Source organism: Syngnathus leptorhynchus, chromosome 8 (assembly GCF_054491065.1).
Source record: "Syngnathus leptorhynchus isolate UIUO chromosome 8, UIUO_Slep, whole genome shotgun sequence".
In the NCBI taxonomy this organism is placed as follows: Eukaryota; Metazoa; Chordata; class Actinopteri; order Syngnathiformes; family Syngnathidae; genus Syngnathus; species Syngnathus leptorhynchus.
In genome coordinates, this window is record NC_141202.1 from 6394161 (window position 1) to 6414704 (window position 20544).

At 39.6% G+C, this 20544-nt stretch overlaps 1 protein-coding gene across 3 annotated transcripts in view; it reads left to right on the top strand.

Moving 5' to 3' along the window:
- Nucleotides 1–20544, top strand: part of adcy2a (adenylate cyclase 2a) — a 32092-nt gene that overhangs the window by 619 nt on the left and 10929 nt on the right. The window contains exons 2-13 of one of the 3 annotated variants that reach the window (XM_085919440.1): nt 5228–5368; nt 5451–6086; nt 10014–10211; nt 15879–16040; nt 16957–17106; nt 17917–18065; nt 18136–18247; nt 18537–18664; nt 19251–19409; nt 19946–20078; nt 20156–20332; nt 20423–20466. In XM_085919440.1, the coding sequence (XP_085775566.1) occupies nt 5586–6086; nt 10014–10211; nt 15879–16040; nt 16957–17106; nt 17917–18065; nt 18136–18247; nt 18537–18664; nt 19251–19409; nt 19946–20078; nt 20156–20332; nt 20423–20466 (1913 nt within the window). In that variant the 5' untranslated portion in view covers nt 5228–5368; nt 5451–5585. Of the gene's footprint in view, nt 1–5227; nt 5369–5450; nt 6087–7317; nt 7388–10013; nt 10212–15878; nt 16041–16956; nt 17107–17916; nt 18066–18135; nt 18248–18536; nt 18665–19250; nt 19410–19945; nt 20079–20155; nt 20333–20422; nt 20467–20544 lie in introns of those variants that run through there. The other 2 variants (XM_085919441.1, XM_085919442.1) reach the window with 2 other exon arrangements.

Genomic DNA, 20544 nt, shown 5'->3' on the forward strand with positions numbered 1-20544 from the left:
CAAAGCACAATGCAATTGCACAAGGCCTTAATCTCTTTGTGCCATCCATCACTCTTATCAGTACGCTTTGGGAGGACACTATTCACATAAGTGCCGTTAAACAAAAGGAACATCCACTCTGCTCGACACATGAATTAATAGCACTCACTGAGCGTTTGGTTGCCACTAAATTGGCATATGCTTTATAGGTTATAAACAATTCCAGGAATGAGCCTAGTATGACACAACCCTCCATTACAGCATTTGCAAGAAGTAATTATTTTACTGATGCCTACAAACATGGTGTGGTTTAAAACGTCCTCCAAAGAATTGTTAGGAATCATTATGTCTGCATGCATGGGTAGGTGTACTACTTTGCTAATACTATTTTAACAACAGAAATACAGTACCTCTGTTTTTGCCAGAAAAAGTGGCTTGATGCCACTGCTGCTGTAACAATCCACAAAATACTTGCAAGGTGTCCTCATTACATCACACCCAATACATTGTGACATCAGCCATTGACGTCCGAATGAATCTTTCACGACAATTCCTTATGCATCAAGAGCCCTTTGATGCCGCTTTGCATCATTTTATCTTCTCATCTGCTTCCTGGTCGTGAACAAAGCCCAGTTGGAGAATTAAGCAATTAAAAGTAAATCACTGCTGTCATGAAAACTTTGCAATGATGTCCGATGGGGATCAAAATCTTTGCGCAGGAAGATTAATCATCCAACATCAATTTACCTGTCACTCTTCCATCCCGTATCTCAACCCTGCGGGCTGTGTTTATCCCACTTGTCAAAGTGAAATACAGCCCCAAAGACGCCTTTATTTTACACCATCATGCCTTTAATCTCATTGGAAAAGTCAATGAGGTTGGGATTGTTGTAATAAAAAATAGTGAATAGTGACAATAAACTACGGCTCATAGCCATTCTCGAGGTTGACCTTGAATAAACAAAGATTTATATATGTTTGAAATTAAGAGGTTATGTAAAAGCACTGTTGGTCTTGAGCTTTATAAAAGAAAGTATTATGGGCCATTTACTTGGGACTCTGGATCGAGAAAACTGCATCACTACACTTTACTCATATTTCCGATATAGTGTGTGTGTGTATACATATTAGATATGCAGATGAAATGCTGTATATACATACGTATGTAATGTTGTACAGTTTATGATAATTGTGTAGAGTAAAGATGGTTGTCTAAATGAAAGTAAAGATAACATCCTAAACTAAAATAAGATCCTTCCATTCTGAAAACCTTTAACCTTTCCATTCCTTTGGTAAAGGTCAGTCAGTGCATAAACTAATTGAGCAGCATTTTATATACCGATGTGACTGTATATTCTTTAAGCCCTTATACGGTATAGTTGATTTGCAGAAATACATCTGCTTGACAAATGGAATATACCCCGCTGGGTTGTTGCAAGGCCACCAGCTATCACAAGCTAACAGGTGTCTGAGGATCCTCTCTGGTGGCAGACAGGCCTCACTTTCTTGCTTGAGGAGTAATAACGACACTGAGCTTTTCCATAAATTGTGGCATCCAGGAGAAATGGTGGTGTTGGCACAGCTTACACGCCGTAGTGCTAAAAATTGGTCTAGTAATAATGACCTCACAATTGCGCTTGATGCAAACAAAGGTGCCACATCATTTGAATAGTTCCCCCCAATAGACACTAAATAAGGATAGGCGTGGAGTCAAAAATTGTTGGTATATGCTTCCCGGTTCAGGTCACACTTGGTACAGAATGGCAACAAAATGTCGAATAAAACATGTCGTACATCAAGATGAACAGAATTAATGATGTCTAAAGTAAAACATGCACACCTTAAAGGTTTTAGTTTAAGGAAAGTACATATTTTGTTTTCAACCACCATAAATACATCAAAATTATTTTCTTTGAAAGCAGCGATTGTAATGATGATCAATGCTTTTGACAAATTAAAGCAGTTTAACGGTAAAACACACTTGTTAGCACATCCGCCTCACAGTTAGGAGGGTGCGGGTTCGATTCTACCTCCGTCCCTCCCTGTGTGGAGTTTGCATGTTCTCCCCGTGCCTGCGTGGGTTTTCTCCCGGCACTCTGGTTTCCTCCCACATCCCAAAAACATGCTCGGTAGGCCAATTGAGCACTCCAAATTGCCCCTAGGTGTGAATGTGAGTGCGGATGGTTGTTCGTCTCTGTGTGCCCTGCAATCGGTTGGCCACCAGTTCAAGTTGTCCCCTGCCAACTGCCCGATGACGGCTGGGAGAGGCTCCAGCATGCCTGCGACTCCCGGGGGAGCAAGCGGTATAGAAAATGGATGGATGGATGGATGGATAACAGTAAATCAATACAAGTTACTATTGCAAAGGTGCATAGATGCATTTGCGCTTGCGCTTAAAATGCCCAAATGAGAGAAGCTGTGTTTGTTTTCTTGACCTTTACTTAACCCCTGACAGGTCAATATCTTCCATTCGCTTCATTACCGCTTGTCTTCATGTGTGAATGAAGGCGAGCTCTTTGCCTCCCTTGTAGTCTATTTCTGTCACTGTTCCTGTCACCCGAGAATTGAAGGGGAAAGGACCCCATTATATTTTAAAAATGAATTCAACTCCACAGTCAACAATCACACTGTGAGACTTTTCTATTACGGACAGCTGGCAGTGTTGTAATTTAATATTTGCTTTTAGCACCTCCTAAAATGTGCCTGTGCATTGATTCATTGTTGCTCATTTGTGTTTTATAGAACAGAGTCTTTGTCCTGTCATTGAATTCAAGTGGAACTATACAATACAGTAAATGCAGGACACCAAATCCAGAGTCTTAGAAACTTTACCTAATCCTAGGTTGGACAAAAATAGTAATTCTGGGGGAGCGTATAGGTGACAGCTAACTGAGTGAATCAATGTGGTTCGTGCAGCCCTTAAATTAAAGTTTTATTGAGTAGTAAACTAGGAGAGCACGCTTCAGTGCACAAACATGGTTAGAGAAATCAATGTCCTTGTCCACAAAAAAAAAAAGAGTCAAGTTAAGTTCTTTATTGTATTGTACTGGAAGTTGGTCAGGTTGCTTTTCAACATCACACAGGTAAAGTTCCATGTTGTGATGTCCGTTCACTGAATCCTTTCCAATTTGATATTCCTTAAAAGCAATAAATTCATGCAAGTATTGGTGATGCTGTGTAGTGTAGATATGTATGTGTGTGTAGATACTCCTAATGTGTTCGTTACTGGATTTAAAACAATAACTTCATAAAGAATGCATGATCCAAACCCATATTGATTATGCAATTATTTATTTATTTGTTTGTTTTAATTGCTAAATCGTGTCTGCGCTGAAGCAGAAAAACTGTCATCTCTTCCTTCTTATGTCAACGCAAGCCTTGATGCACTTTTTAAGCAATTTGGTTCTTACCACGCCACGCTGAGCATTCCGACATACCGAGGATGGTTTTTTATTTGTTTGTTTTTTTGACGTGCCTGGCTTACTTAACATTTAATGGCTGAAAGTAGATCACTTTCTAAGTATTGGTGCAGGTAGTGTGATGCAATTTTGGTGAAATTGATCGTGATACAGGGAACGTAACTTCTGTGATCAGTGGGACACAAACTCCACCATCACGATAAGGTAACAGATCAGATAGTTTTCATGATTATAGTGACTTTAATTGATGAAGAGGAAATTCATCATATATTTTGTGATTCATATAGTCTGTCTTGCACACCACATATACAGAAGCGAATCACACACATGCAGGCATACAAGGAGAGTTGAGACAAGAGAAAAAAAGGGCGTGCAAAGAGTACGGCACCTCGAGCTGGTGGGGTTAGAATGGTATCTATCTCAAGGACACCTCGACAGTTGCCAGGAAGCAGACTCGCATTTCTCCAACAATAGTTGCTAATTTTTATTCGTTTCTTTTTAACCACAGCACAGATTAAACTGTTACCATTCAAATGGTAATTACAATTCAAAACTTTCAACGACTGCAGGTTATGTTATGGAGTATGCATGTTTTTTATTATGCATGTTAATATACCAAACAGGAAAGAGAAAGAAAGATACAAGATAGTGGTTAGAGATAAGTGGGTTATTAAAAAAAAATTGTCAAGGTGAGATGCTATAGTGAGAGCATGGGAAGATGTACAAATGAAATATGAAGCACGAGCGATGAGGGAACCAAGGTGAGAAAACGGGCCAAGACAAGTAGTTGAGAAGGGATGAGGAGGACACCATAACATGCTGAAAATATCATTTTTACATCTGGCCACAAGTGCTTGCGTGGTCACTCACAACATCTCCAGCATCAATTTACAAAATCAATCTCAAAATCATGTCTTTCAAAATACCCTTGGAAAAATCACTTTGTGTCGGAAGCTCGAAAATTGGAAGTATGAAATAATTATACTGACAATGTGGTCCAGAAAATAAATGGACCTAATTTATGAACTAATTTGTTTTTAATTCACAAATCATAGGAAATGGTTATACAGCCAAATCAATTTTTAATAGGCCCAACTTCCTGCATTGGGGCAATTTTTAACCCAGCAGTTTTGTATTTGTTGAGTGGTCTTATTGCGGTCTTTATATGGCTTGGACGGCCAGTAAAAATTTGAGTCATTTGTTTGAAAGTGATCGTTTATGACACACGGCAATTACATCAGTACTTTTGGTTAAGTTTCAAACACCGATGGGAGGTTTATTCATGCGTCTGCTTTAGTTAGGACAGCTGTCTTCATAAATTTGGCATCTGGTTTGAGATATTGTAGATTATTTAAAGAAACAAAGTCACAATATGTTTCAAATGGATGTTATCTATATTTCAGACTACTTTTAATTCATTACCAAAATATATGTCCATCCATTCATTTTCAATGTCATTCTTTATATGTTCATGGTTCCCCTATTCCACCTTACTTACCTATATAAAATAGTTTTTCAATTATCCAGTTCAAACAAACAGAAAGGCAAACAATATTGCGCAATCCTGCATGCATGTTGGAAATGTTGGAGCAAGTCATATTCTTATTCCAAAATTACACAATTATTAAATAAAGAAATAGCTACACATGCATCTTTAGCTAAATGAAACATGGTATTTTTTTTAATTATATTTGATCCTTCTCTATGCTTACAAATTAGAGCAAAGACTGCCGTCAATTATGAACATTTCTACCAAATTCTACAATGTCATCAATAGTCCCCTTGACTTTTACCATGAAGGAACTGTACACATTATCTTATTCTTGCAGATTTATCAGGAGTGGAGAATTCAAACCAAGGAAATGCACCTGGTTGATCGCAAGAGGTGAATGTGCTCTTCCTTGGACCATCTTTGAAAACTTCAATTGGAATCTGATGTCCAGGACACTAAATTAGCAAATTTGACCGAGGTAACCATCATGTTCTTTTTTTCTTTAGCTTCCATGCTTTCTGCTGGCATACCTTATTCTTCTTCCTACCCGCCCCCATTAGGTTCTCTCTCCCTCTCCCTCCCCTTCCCCTTCACTTCCCTCCCACTTTCTCCCTCTGACTCTAAACAGCACTCAGTCGCGGCTGTCCCTTCACTTCCCGCTCCAACATGTTGGCAGAAGGAGGAGGCGGAGGAGGATGCTGCGCTCAAACCTTGGCGCGTTCTTGCCACCTCTTCGGCCAGCACCCAGCGCCTCTGACTCAGAGCCACCTTTCACTTGTATCGCCCTGAAGGAATTAAGAAGGGAGGGTAGCCAGGTCTCCCAGGTTCCACAGGACATTAGGAGCACCCACATCAGGATCCCACGAAGGAGCATCAGCAGGAGAAAAGTAGAACACAGCAACTGTTCTACATCTGAAGTGGAAACTATTACCTCAGACGTCCCTGACACTTCTCCCTTTTCGGCTCCAAGATCCATGTGGCAAGAGGCAATAAGGAGGAAGCGCTACCTCCTGGACCGGGCTGGGGAGTCTGGTGAGGGGGATAAGAGCGGTCAGGAGCGGAAGAACAGATCCCGAGACTGGTTGTACGAGTCATACTACTGTATGAGCCAGCAGCATCCACTGATTGTGTTTCTGCTGCTCATAGTGATGGGAGCTTGCTTGGCTCTGCTGACCGTGTTCTTTGCATCAGGACTGGTAAGTTCTACATTCATGCATGTATTATGCAAATGGAGAGTAAGAAACATCTGCACTTTAAATGTTGCTGAACAACACAGTAGTTTATTTTGGGTAGTCCCACAAAGGTTAAACTCTGTCAATGGGAGAATTTTCACATATGGGTTCACAGACAATTAAAAAAAAAAACAGTAAACTCAACATAAAGGTTACCAAAAGGGACACACAGGTCAAAAAACACATTTCATATTGCTCCCATATACGTACACACACCGGGTAACATACACACATCCCCAGCATGTCATCTACACGGCAGCACTAATGTGAAGAGAGGGTTGGATAAAAGTGAGGGGCTTGGTTATTGTTTGAGCTCATGGTTGACTGAACTACAGAAAGGCAGTGGTGCTTTCTAGCTCTCAATATTTTGACACGGTTATCTCCGCTTGGAAAAGCTGACAAATTCAATGCAGTGAAGAAGCAAAGACCCTCTGGGAAATAAAAATGGGGCACAGTATAAAGTCGAAAATGATCAAGTATTTCGTCTGTTTTCACTGAATAAAAAATTCAGGTGAATGGATCAAAATTGAGAAGTTGTCAGAGACATTTGATCTCCATTACATTATTAGTTGTTACAAAATAAAACACCAAAACAAAGAACACCACTTTTTTAAAATGTAAAAAGTTTAGATCGTTTAGGTAAATGTTTGTTTCTTAAATTTGGACTTTTTCTGTCTTGCACTGAAGTGTTGTGAAATGTTTTTCAAATTATATATTCAACAGATAAGCAATGAGCTTTAACAAGGCAAAAAATGAAAAAGACATCTTGAGGGGATTATGGAAGCATAATCTCATCGTTTACCATATTTCACCAATTGAGAATCTCGCCTAGTCTGCTTGATGAATCTGCTTTGATGGAGGGATTATTCTAATACAGCAAAAGAGCCTCACAGCAATGTCACTGGGTACTGCAGATTTGCATAATAATCTAAACATATCAAACATTATCCAAACTCTCAATCAAGTATGGGCAAATGATTTGCATACTTTGCCAAATGCAAACAGATGTTGACATCGGCAACTTCCATTACTGATGATATGCATCGAATATATTGCTATGTCTGTTTAGTCAGCAAATTGCCTATTGATAAGAAAAGGCAAAAACATCAAGTCAGACAATATTTTGCTGACATGTTTTAATGATGGCTGAATGATTTTTAACAACATTTTTTCAGACACTTGTAATCAGACTTGTGGTTTTGCCCATGATGGCATATTCATCTGGGGCAAGCGTCTGACTCAGCACTTGAGCCACAATTGGTGTGGTGAGTAATGTGTCTGACACTGCTAGCATTACATGTGAACCCGCTGTTAAAAAGCTGAGTTTTGTAAATTAAGCAGAGTCCGAAGTTTAAATTGTAACAAAGAAGTTGCATTTCTGAAATGTATCAAATAAATAAACAACAAAGAAATTCTAATAACAATGGATTTCTGCCTTGAGAGCGCACAAGCATCTCGAGCCTTCCTGCCCCACATCCTGCCTTTTTGCTCTGGCTCGGTGTGGGATTGGCGTGACCTTTAGCTCCACCCTCATTTCATTCTCCTTCCTCCTCTATTTCTGTGCATTTTGTGCTTCTGTCATCTTTAACCTCCTCATATTTCTGTCTCTCTTTCATTCGTATCCTGATGCCACCCCCCCTTCCTGTGAGCTGACTGACCTAAATCCTGTTCTGTTTCGGAGCTCAGCTCTGAGCGAGACCGACTCTCTTCACAACCACACACATCCTCTCCTGTCCCACTGCGTTGCCTGCTTACATGAGGAAAGACAGGGAAGATGGGGCTGGGGGTCGTAAAAGAAAAATCTAAATGCCTTGCAATAAAGCTCGGATTAAAGAGATGAAAGTATTTGTGACGAGAACACGTAAAATATTAATTGAAAAGTGGAACCTCTACCCTTGAACAGAATGTGTAAATAATGATCTTCATAGATGACGCATGTAAAAATGTTGAGCACTAGTAATACAATTAAAATGTAATTGATGAATTCAAATGTTGATACAATACATAATGCACTCAGGACACTCTTTTGTAAAGCAAGTAAGTCCAGTGAAGACCATTTATGGTCAGTTCACGGAGTGGCAGATCAGCAAGTGGGTGGGCTGCGGCACTGTGGGAGTGTTTAATTTGCCGCTGTTCTGAGCATCTCATTCAATTCTTCTTAAATGTTGTGCAGCTGACAAGTATCGGTCTGCCTGTACCCCGAACAAATTCAACTATTAGACGATTGGTCAACCTTGGGCCAGTATTTAGACATGGTCTGAGCAGGCGTAAGGTTTAGATTGACTTTTTGCTACCAAATTGTCACTCTGCTTGATGCATCTCCAATCTATACTGTGCCGTAACAATCAGTGTGTCGGAGACACACACACAAGTCAGGAATGACAGGGGCTTTTGCCACAAAATCTTGGTTCCATTCTGAATTAAATATTACCTTGCAAAGCATCAACTTCATCAGTGGTGTATACAGACTCATTACAGATCACACTATCTATCTGAGATGTCAGCAAAATGAATATCCTTCCAAAGAGAAAAGTAGGGATCAACACCCAGCCTGGAGAGAGCCAATATTGTTTCTTCGACCAGTGTGTCTCTACATACAAATGCAACAGTAGCCATGCGACATATTGAGCTAATGATCAATATCCTTTAATTTGTTCTTTCCTGGTGTCACATTCCCGAAGAAGACTATATGACCTTCACTAAGCGTTCTCACTCTACATTGACATCCTTGTTACTGTCACATTGAAACAAAAGGTCCTGCAATTTTTATAAGGACCTTCAAATCTAAAGTGTAGCTCAGGAACAGAAAAGCAGCCTCAAATCCATAATAGATGTACAGTAGTATATGTTCAATTTCTGTTCTTATTTAAGATGCCCTCTTTTAAAAAAGATTCATCAAAGAAGACATGTCTGATTTACAGCATTAGTAAATTAGTGTTCAGTTATGTATGAGCATTAAAAAAAAGTCTCATATATCCAAATTCGAGCTCATACATGCACATTATGCAGACCACAACCATGTCCTTCCAATTGTGTGAAAATGAAAGAAAAAGCAACGCAAGTCATTTGTCATGGTGAAATCTTACAAAATCTTTTTTTTTTTTTTAACCATAATTACCATATGGACATGTAATTAGTTTAATATGGGTGTTAATGTGTTTTAGTGCGAGGACTCATTTAACCTTGCTTGGCCTTCATAAATCGAACTTATTTTGTATCCACATCTTGGAAAGATTGTGTTCAGAGATTAAAGTCAATGGTCTTTTATTTCATGTTATTAGTTGACATAGATTACATTGAGCAAATCAGATTAAAGTACTGAAACACTTTCATTTTTCCTTGATGGGCTATTTGGTGTCTCAGAGGGTGACTCACACCCCCCTCTGGTTGTTTATTTAGTCGGAAAATTGAAGTGGGAATAAAGAAAAGAGGCTTAGCAAGCTGGCTGTCTCGTGTCCCCTTGAGATGTGTCAATTTCTACTTTTCTTAAGTGTTATTTTCTTGATGCCTCGCTTGAGAAAAATGTCCTTAAGATTTTTTGAATTTTCATTGACGTCAATATTTTTCTTTCATAACCTTCTGTGTCCAATACATCTTTTATACATCACGGTGTGAATGCTTTATCATAGCTAATCATCCTGCATGAAAACACACCCAGGCTCAGTCGCAGGTCAACTTTAGCCAAAGTCTATGTGCTGCTCTAATAATGAAAAAGAATGTGCTGTACTTACCTTTTACGTTTACTTACCTTGCATTGACGGTTCTGACGGGTAATGTCTTATGTAAGCATTCAGATTATTTCCAAAAGAAATTCGAAGAAAATCCTGTTGCAGCTCTTGCTCCTGATACAAAATCACCATTGATTTGGTTTTCTAACTCTTGTCATTCCAGAACGTTGAGGACCATGTGGCCTTTGTGATTACTGTGCCCACAGCGTTGGCCATCTTCCTGGCTGTATTTGTTTTGGTCTGCATTGAATCTATTTTCAAGAAGCTTCTTCGGGTGTTCTCCCTTGTCATCTGGGCCTGCTTGGTTGCAATGGGTTACCTCTTTATGTTTTCCGGTGGAATCGTCTGTCCATGGGACCAGGTAAGCCCGGGAAAGATATCTTTTGGTCAATTTACCTCTTGTGTAAATGTATGTGAGGCATTCTGATTTATTCATAGGCAGTATAAATAACTAAACATAGCTTTCGGGTTTGAAAATGAGGCCAGCACAGAAGTGCCTTAAACTTGAATTCTTTTGAAAGCCCTGCCGGGAGAAGTCTTGCTTGCCAAAAGCCCTTTTGTGAAGAGCTTTGAGAAAAGTGAGCCTCCGTCTCACTTAATCGCCTATCGCAGTATTTCAATACTAACTTCCTTTACTATTTGTAATTCTCCTCTTCTCCATTCATTGTTTGCCTTAGCCCCCTCTTAGATGCTTAAGCCACAGAAATGACATTTTAAACATTTGAGTGCTTTTGTGTCATCAGATTCCAGTCCTATGTAGTTAGATAAGATCATTTATGTCTTTGCAATCTAAATCGACAACTGTTGATGACCGAAATCTGATTTTGAGTCAAATTCTGAAAGATAGCTTGCAGATATTTGATATTGCTTGACATTGTTTTTACATAACTTGTGACTGAAAGTGAAATAAACATATGAGCTCACTTTGTTGGCATTGTGTCACACGTGGTTAGCTGAATGGGGTAATAGGTGGTTTGTACATATAAGCGAAGTGCTCAGTGTCCACCTGGAGTATTTTTTAGAGAAGGCACATAAAACGTTGCCTCCATCTCCACAATAAGAGACGTTGTATTGATAAAACTTCCAGGGAGCATTGAATGACGTGTTTGCAGTACAAAAAACATTCAGCAGTAGAAGTAACATTCACCAGTGCCTATGAATACAGATGCCCAATGTGGACTCATTTGGCACAAAGCAGAATTTTAAGGTGCACCGATCTGCACGTCATTCTATTCATCCTTCTCCCACTCACTGAAAATATCAGCCCATTATGCTATTAGTGCACTCCGACTGCAGCATCCACGTTAATTAACATTTATCTGGCCAGATTGGCTTGTTGACTCACACTCCTGACTTCACATCCATTCCACCCTCATTACATGCATTTTCTTACTTTTGAGCATCTTGAAAGATGGAAACGAATACACTCGTTCCCTGCATCTTCTGCTTAACGTTCAGTTTTTTAAACACAGTATCCAAAATGTGCCCAAGTATATTTGCACAGCACCACAGGCATGCACCAGCGTTGATGAAACTCTGACATTTTTATATTTTGAAAATGCAATTTATTACAGACATGGTCTGTTGGCCAAAAAAACCGTGTTATTTAGGTTGATAAACAGTAGATAAACATAGCAAAGGCTCAAAGTTGCATTTCTTATTCTCAGTATGCCAGGTTTGGTTTGTATACATTTCAGTCTCCATTTCCCAACCTGAAATCAATTGAACGCTTATCCAGTCCCCACAAAGCCCCCGTCTGTTTGTAAATGCTAGGGAGAAGGGCTTATCTGTATGGTCCAGCTTCTGCCCCTCACTGAGAAATATCTGTGCCTTCCCTCATCTGTTTCCCATCTATCATCCTCCCTGTCCCTCATGCAGGAACGTGCATAATTCCAAACGTATTTGTTTTGTCTTCTACTGGCATTGTGAGCACAACGCTGAACTTTCAAAATTTGCAACCTTGAATGAACCCTGACGAGAACGCAACATTTGCTGCCTTCAATAACATTCATAATTGCTCACTACTCAGTGGCATAGGGGCTTTAAGGCCACCATATTACTTTGGCTGTGCTGAATTAACGCAACCAGAGTCTGCCTGGGTATCTAGTCTCATCCAATTTTATTGTGGTGCTATACAGGCTTCCATCAATATACATGCACTCATAATGCAAACATCAGTTTATGAAGGAAACAAATGCAGTGGTGCCTCATACCTCAGATACAATCATGGGCCGGTAGGAAATAGGGTTAGAACCGATAAAGGACAGCTAAGCTATAGGGGAGGAGGAAGCAAGGATGAGTCCGCTGGCGCCCGGCAGATTTTGTTTCTATTGAAATTTTGCATCCCTCGTTTGCATGTAAATGATGGAAATCTAACAATGACCTGTACTGTGTGGCTCACCATCAGTATTTAAAGGCAACGTGTCCTTCGCAACGCACTCAATATAAAGCCAACATTTGCAGTTTAATTAAAAAAAAAAGCCTAAAATCGGAGTAATCAATTGCCTTCAGATTTGTTATACACCACACTAATACTTCTCTTATTGGGCTTTGAATTTAGTAACCCCCTCAAAAATACTTGACTTGAGTTATAATAGCAATGAGTCAACTCATTGACTTTGAAAGATCAGCACTTTAAAAGATTGCAATTTGTGGTGGAGGGACGATGCAAGTTATGATGACAGAAAAAGGATCATGTTTCTTTGAATCACTTCTTCTGAGATCATTTGTGCTGCACGTGGTTGCCTTTGCCTTGAACGTGGAAGTGTGTGTGCACTTGTGTAAGTGCACTTGAGTGTGTGTGTGTGTGTGTGTGCGTGCGTGCGTGCGTGCGTGCGTGCGTGCGCGCTTAACCGCTTTAAGCACCATGCAGGTGCAAGTGCCGCATAAATAGAGCCTATGTGGTTGCATATCTGTGTGTGTGTGTGTGTGTGTGTGTGTGTGTGTGTGTGTGTGTGTGTGTTTGTGCGTGCGTGCATGCGTGCGTTTGTGCGTGCGTGCGTGCGTGCGCGGGCGCGCTTAACCGCCTTAAGCACCATGCAGGTGCAAGTGCTGCATAAATAGCGGCTATGTAGTTGTGTAGGCCAGTCTGATTAGACAAGATGCAAACTGAGCACCTCTATAATGTGTATTTTAATGTAATGTGTTTAGTATGCAATTAAAGTATCTTTTGGGGTGGGCTGAAATAACAGCATGTTACAGATGCTTGCATTGCAAATCAAGCCTTTAAGCAGATCCCAGACAGACTAAAAGCTCGATGTAATCGGACACCCCATCTCCATAATTTGTTTTATGAACCCGCCATGGTATTAGGGAGGATTTGATTCATGAGCTGGTAGCAGCACTGTTGCCTGGATCTTGGAAAAGCCTTAACATAATTGAGAAGGTTCTTTTGTGCTTGCTTTAGCCACACTGAAGGAAGATTCTCACAATTTGGTTATCGCATCGAGTCTCAGTATGAAGGAGACATAGGCGGGTATCTTTATCCTGACATCCCTTCCATTAACTACTAGTTTCTTGATCCAGTTAGGGTATCAGAGGGTGCATTTAGGAGAACATGAAGCAAATTATTTCCATACGCTGTTGAAGCAGATGATAATTGGAAGCAACAGTAACAGACTTTCCATGAAATGTGAAGTGAGTTAATGCATTAGTTGTTCAGACATCGGAACCACCGTCCATATGTTCAATTTAGCTTTTTTTTTTCTTTTAGGTAAAATTAGTTGTTACAAATCTTCAATCTTTTTGCTTTTACTTAACACCGATTTGCAATGAATATATTTCTCCGGTCAGGGATTTCAAGCTTTTCTGCCTAAATAATATGAGAAAAGCATTTGCCTCTCTGCAAAAACACCACAGCCGGCCACTCAACTAATTTAGGGCAATGTTGACCTAGTATCAAGATGACAGAAAGAAGCCCTGTGTCCTCTTCCTCCTCCTACTGATCACATGACTCCTTGCTTTTCACCTTAAAGTCATAACCCTTGTTAAGTGTTTCTCTCTGCTTTTCTCCACGTCTGTATCCCACAAATTTTCCATAAAATATTAATTGTTCTATTCCTGATGAGAGACCTTGTCTGAGAATGGAAGCAGTTCCGGTGACAGTTTTTTCTGGACTCTTTCATTGCGAGTTTGGTCACCTACGTCAATGTGGATTCTGTGTTTTTCTTGTCGTTGTCATGGCACTCTGGATGTAATGGTCAGATATTCAGCTTGACAAGAGCATCATCCTGCGGGTGAATCTATTTGCTATCCGTTCCTGTTAGTGGTGTTAGAAGCTAAATTTATTTCCAAGACCTAATGTCATGGTCAAAATAGAATAAGTACATTGGGGGAAAAAAAAAACATACCTGGAACCTCATTTACTGCAGCTTTAACAAACCATTTATGATTGGAAGGTTTTTGTTACCTTGGTTACAGTAAGATGTGGTTTTTTTTTTAGGTACTTTGAAATTGTTCCCTATGCAGTGAAGAAAAACAGTATTGTTAGTTTGTGGCAAAAATGGGAATGATCAAGAGTAAGAGTAACTTTCGCATGCGTAAAATGCCAACACTTTCCGATGGAAACTTTTCCCCCTCTGTTCAATGCACAGTAAATCAGTCACAGTAAACCCCCTTTATGTGAGTTTTTTGTGGTGCTGCTGTACTGTGGATTTTTTAAATTGTGAAAATAAATGTTTGATTAGTGTTACATAGCCTGCGACTGGCAGGTGAAAATTCCAGGGTGTTGGCTCCAGCTCACCCACAGGCCCGAGAATAAACAGTATAAAAATTGAATGGATAAATGTGTACTTAGGTTAGTTAGAAAGGTGACATACAGTATCTGATATTTGTTTCATTTTAATTTTGTCGACACGGCTTTTCCACCCTCTACCAATCTGGCTGCCCCTAACCAGAGAAAGGTTATTTCGCACATCTCTGCAGCCCAAGAGAACACTGACCTCTTTCTCTCATGCACGCCATCAGATGAGCTTCCTCACCCGTGCGCCAGGAGGTGGGATTAAAGAGCAGTGCAATGTGTGTGAGGGAGCTCCCGTAATGTAAAAATGCAAAGCACTTGCCATGCTACATTAGAGGTGCCAGGTTTGGGGTAAAAGTGCTGACTGTCCTTTTTCCTGCAGCGAGTCAAGGGAGGTTAGGTAAGCTATCAGAGCTACTGATGTTTATATGGGCCAACTTGTGCACAACATGAATCACTTGATGGCAAACTGTTTTCTTTTTTTGATGCCACATTGTGGCGCTTTTCTTAGATAAAATGTTGCCCAAGAACTTTTTTTGAACGATCCACATATGATGTTCAAGTCTACCCTGAGACTATTCTCATGAGCTGCACATATAGGCACTCGTGATTTGCGAATCAATAATGAAACATCGATACTTTTGATACACAAGTTATTCAAATGGTAACAGGATATCATTGACTGTAACACAGTGCAAAGTAATTCAACTATTGTGAGCTTGTCTAAATTGTATTATGGGTAAGTGAATTATGCCAAAGCACAGTGGCCTCCCATGATGTTCATGTGGATGAGCTGTGTTTGCAGCTATTTCAGCATATCTAAAAGACAGGGATGGCACTACACCAAGGCTTGATGGGTGTGGGGGGTCTATAGTGCCATCAGAATTCTGTGTAGCCCCCATCATTTTATTTGGGATTATAATTATACATTATCTTCTCAGCTCCCCTATGTATCAGTCAAGATCACCTTAAACCCCAGGAGAGAAAACCAAATCCTGAAGGAATCCGTCCCCGATAAGAGCTCATGAAATGGCCTGAGCTGACTTTTTTCGTGACTGTGGTTATAGCAGACAGAGAGCCCTATTTTGGTACCCAGCCTAAATCTAGCGTAAAGCAACTGTGCCGTGGCCAGGGGAGTGCTTTTAAAAATATATTCAAAATGACAGTAACGGTTTTACTCCCAAGTGCCCGCTTGAAATGTCTTTAATGGCTTTAAGCACATTGATAATGTTTTTACATCAGGTCAGTATGACTCGGTTAATTTCTCAATAAACATATCTCTCTCCACAGGTGTCGTTCTTTTTGTTTATTGTTTTTGTGGTTTACACGATGCTGCCGTTCTCCATGCGGGATGCCATCATCGCCAGTGTTCTCACCTCTGCCTCGCACACTGCTGTGTTGAGTGTATGTCTGTCCACTACAGCTGCTCATTTGGAACCAGTCGTATGGCAGGTCAGGCTTACAGTCACATATCTACAACACAAAATAGCAGGTGTGAAAAGAAAGAAAGGGATGTTACCATCTTGTGTTTTAATTTTTTGCTACTCCCGTTTTTAAAAAGCAATACTTTCGATCCACAGTTGCAGGGATACATTGCACATTTTCATTTTGCAGGTCAACTAAATGTATACTAAGCAGATTGAGATAATCTTGAACTGTCCCATAAACACCAAATGTTTTTTTTACTAGCATGTCCCACTAATGCAAAATGAAAACCCTTAGATTTTGGTGACATTCCTTCCTTTCCCACAAATATTAGCACAGAGTTTGAGTTTATAGAGAATGACACTTTTTTATTAGTTAACGTTAAAGTGTTAAAGATTTCAGATTGGGTGTAGCAGCTCAGTATGAACAACCTGTCTCACTAAGGCCAGCTATTATGTTCTGGAAAATCCCACCAGGTTGTGTTTAGAGACATGAACTACAACACTGCCATCGTAACTTTGCAATGCTCGTTAAATTTTACTGCGAAGGCGTATTTAAGACTATGATTTAACTTCTCTCATTGAAGAAAGGAAAACCTTACAATGCCGGATTGATGTCCATAGCATTTATAAAACAATGAATCAGATTTTCCGTACATTCTATGTTAATGGTGATGCAGTAAAACATTTTATGGGTACAGTATGATGAGTGCCAGTGAATGCACAGCTGGTGACGCAATTTTAAAACCACCATTGGCATTTAACGAGAAATCTCAAATGTTGAAAAATGTACTTACAACAATATTATAAATCTGAACTGATAGTATACAAGTGAGAGAAAAAATACTTCCCTGACATTATCTGATAAAATTTAAATAAACCACAAATTATTGATAACACAATGTTAAAGAACACTGACATTTGCTTATGTCCTGATCTTTCAGATTTTGGCCAATATCATCATTTTCATGTGTGGGAACATGGCAGGGGCATACCATAAGCACCTGATGGAGTTGGCACTCAAACAGACTTATCAGGACACCTGCAACTGCATCAAATCTCCCATTAAACTGGAATTCGAAAAGAGACAGCAGGTAACACGGTCAATATGCTAACAGGTTACATCACTTAATTCACATTTCGCAAACCTAATAATAATTTTAAAAAAATGGGTGTAGACTGCATAGAACATATTGTTAAGAAAAAAATGACTTGACTTCTTTCAGCTTATAAGTATACCAAGTAGCTCTTTTTGCTTCTTGCCAGGTGAATCCATTTTGTGCTGTCACATTGAAAGATAAAATGCCCTCGAAGAAGTATTTCAACTTGGCCTTGGGAGGTTATGGCTGCCTGCAACCAGTGTTTAGCCACCATGCTGGGTGCAGTCACACATACTCTCTTTTGTGCTGAGTGCACACATAATAGATGCTGTGTCGTGCTTTCATTCAAAGTATCAAAATGTGAGGCTGCTTGGAATTTGGAATTAGCTGTCCGATGTGAATCATCATAAATTCATTATTATGTTTTCTGAGAAGCCTCCATGGCGCTGTTCTTCATGGAGCAGTTAGTACAATACAGTACAATAGTACTATATTGTCAATAGTACAATAATGGAGAGTGTGACTTTGGCTTACACATTTACTGCAGCTTGCAATACAATCATGACCATTTCCATAATTTCTTTCATGAATGAGTTGTTATATTAATAAACTCTGACCTTTTAGGATGTTTTTATTAAGTGATTGCATGAAATTAATGTTTGATTTAAATGTGGATAAGATAAGGGCAATATGTATGAAATTTGGATTTAAATCTATCTTTATATGCGGCATTGTATTGATCAAAATATTTTACCTACTCATCAGAGTTTGACTCACCATATATTTTTTTTGTCATATCATCAGGAGCGTCTGCTGTTGTCGCTACTACCTGCACATATTGCCCGTGTGATGAAAGCAGAGATCATCCAGAGACTAAAAGGACCAAATTTTGGTCAGATAGAGAACACAAACAATTTTCACAATCTATACGTTCAGAGACACACCAACGTCAGGCATGTATAATTTATTATATTATATTATATTATATTATATTATATTATATTATATTTTTCTTTTCTGTAGCATATTGTATGCTGATATCGTTGGATTCACACGCCTTGCCAGTGACTGCTCACCCGGCGAGCTGGTACACATGCTAAATGAATTGTTTGGCAAATTTGACCAAATTGCCAAGGTAAATAAGTCATAATTTAACTCTCACTATCACTAAGTAACATACCCCGACAAAGTTTGTGTAACTAGAAATTCACCTCAAACATGTAAAGAAATGATACAATATACAGTATACTAATTCCTATGTAGTTTTGTGCACAGGGGAAGCTTGATAATGTTTATACTCACCACAGAAATAACTAATTCTTCTACTCTGTAATATTCCATTATTATACAGCCATAGTTATAGAGAAGGTCGCAAGGCTCAGTGTGGAGATTTTCTTACTTTGTGTTTCATTTTTTGTATACAGGAAAATGAATGTATGCGGATAAAAATCCTTGGTGACTGTTACTATTGTGTATCTGGCCTACCAGAGTCTCTACCAAACCATGCCAAGAACTGTGTTAAAATGGGGCTGGACATGTGTGAAGCAATCAAGTAAGTCAAAGGTCTCTCTACTGTGACTTTTGTACAACTCCACACTCTTACTGTATCGCACCAATTACTTGACTATTGACTGTTTTGCATACTATGACTACCTCATATATTTCAGCGAAAAGCAATCTCATACAATAATATCAAACATCTTTATAAGTATGTATTTAGAAAAAGTGCAAAACCGATCTAATCCTTATACTCTTGTCAATCCACGCTATCAGAAATCTGAACAATTATCAATACAATTTAACGTGCAGAGATTTGTCATGCTGAATCGGTTTTAAGTCAAAAATGCTCAGCACTCCCATAATTCATGAGCAGTTAATTCAGTAGCTTTGTCAAACATTAATGATTGATAACAGCTTAACACTTGCCTCATTACAAGTCGTGTTCTTAATGAAAAGATCCCTCCCACGATACGGAGATAATCAGTCATAATTATATTTACATATTGTGCAAAAACTAGGTTGTGTACTAAATCTTATACTCCATTGCTTATTTTCTGTACATTTCAATACAATGGACAGTTGGATGTTGATTTTGCTCCCTCCTCCACAGTTATAAGTGTGGTTTTGATGCATGACAGGAAAGTGCGTGATGCCACAGGGGTTGACATCAATATGCGTGTTGGCGTGCATTCAGGGAACGTTCTGTGTGGGGTCATCGGACTTCAGAAATGGCAGTATGATGTCTGGTCACATGATGTCACGCTGGCCAACCACATGGAAGCAGGAGGTGTGCCAGGGTGAGTATTTGAGTCACTCATAAGATGTACAATTTGGGGTTGAAGGTCTCTAAATGCGGCCAACTTTGCATCAGCGGCAAATGGAGATTCTTATTCCTTATACAGGTACTTTGCGCATGCCGATATGCCCAATGCGTACAGTTAGACTGCAGCGTTTGATATAAAAACAAGGTTTTCGGTGTACCTTTGTAAAATGGAAATGCTAAAAGTATGTTATACCAACAAATGTACAACTTTCCTATGTCAAGTTTCATTTCAGGGTCCATGGTGGCCTTTAAATGTTTTCTCTGTGCTATCACTGGTATACTCCTGTTGCAGCATCATTAAAAATAAAGCCTTAGAAAAATGCTAGTCTAGATTTGCTCAGGTTTCACATGATGTGACGGCAGTTCAAAAACTGGGTTTCTGTGTCTTTAAATGCCTAATTCCTCACATATTCTTTGTTAAAATTCTTGATAATTTGCATCAGCGTTCACAGGAAAGGATAACAAAATTCATTAGCATCTCCAAATAACTGGGTCATTTGGCAATTCCAGGCGAGTCCACATCACATCGGTGACACTCGAGCACCTAAATTCATCCTATAAAGTAGAAGATGGGGATGGGCAGGAGAGAGACCCTTATCTCAAGGAGCATGGAGTCGTCACATATTTGGTTATTAACCCAAAGGTATTGAAAACATGTTTGATATTTTTTAAAGATCTGATACACTGCAGAAAAGCTCCATGACATCACTCTTTGTTCAGGTGGAGCGTCGCAGCCCGCAACATCACTACAGGCCCAGACACACTTTGGATGGAGCCAAGATGAGAGCCTCTGTTAGGATGACCCGTTACCTGGAGTCTTGGGGGGCAGCCAAGCCTTTCGCCAATCTGCACCACAGAGACAGCATGACCAACGAGAACGGCAAGATCAATACAGCTGTGAGTAACTTTCTCTGTTTACTATTCATTTGTTGCCATTTGAAGTCATGTGTACATCTCGTCGACACTAAGATTCCATTTTCCATCTAGGACGTGCCAATGGGACAGTATCATTTCCAGAGGAGATCTGAAAGGCAAGCTGCGTTCTTGTTTCACTGGATTATCTTCGTCCCTTGACAGTACAGTGACAGAGGACAGGAATTTTTAATAAC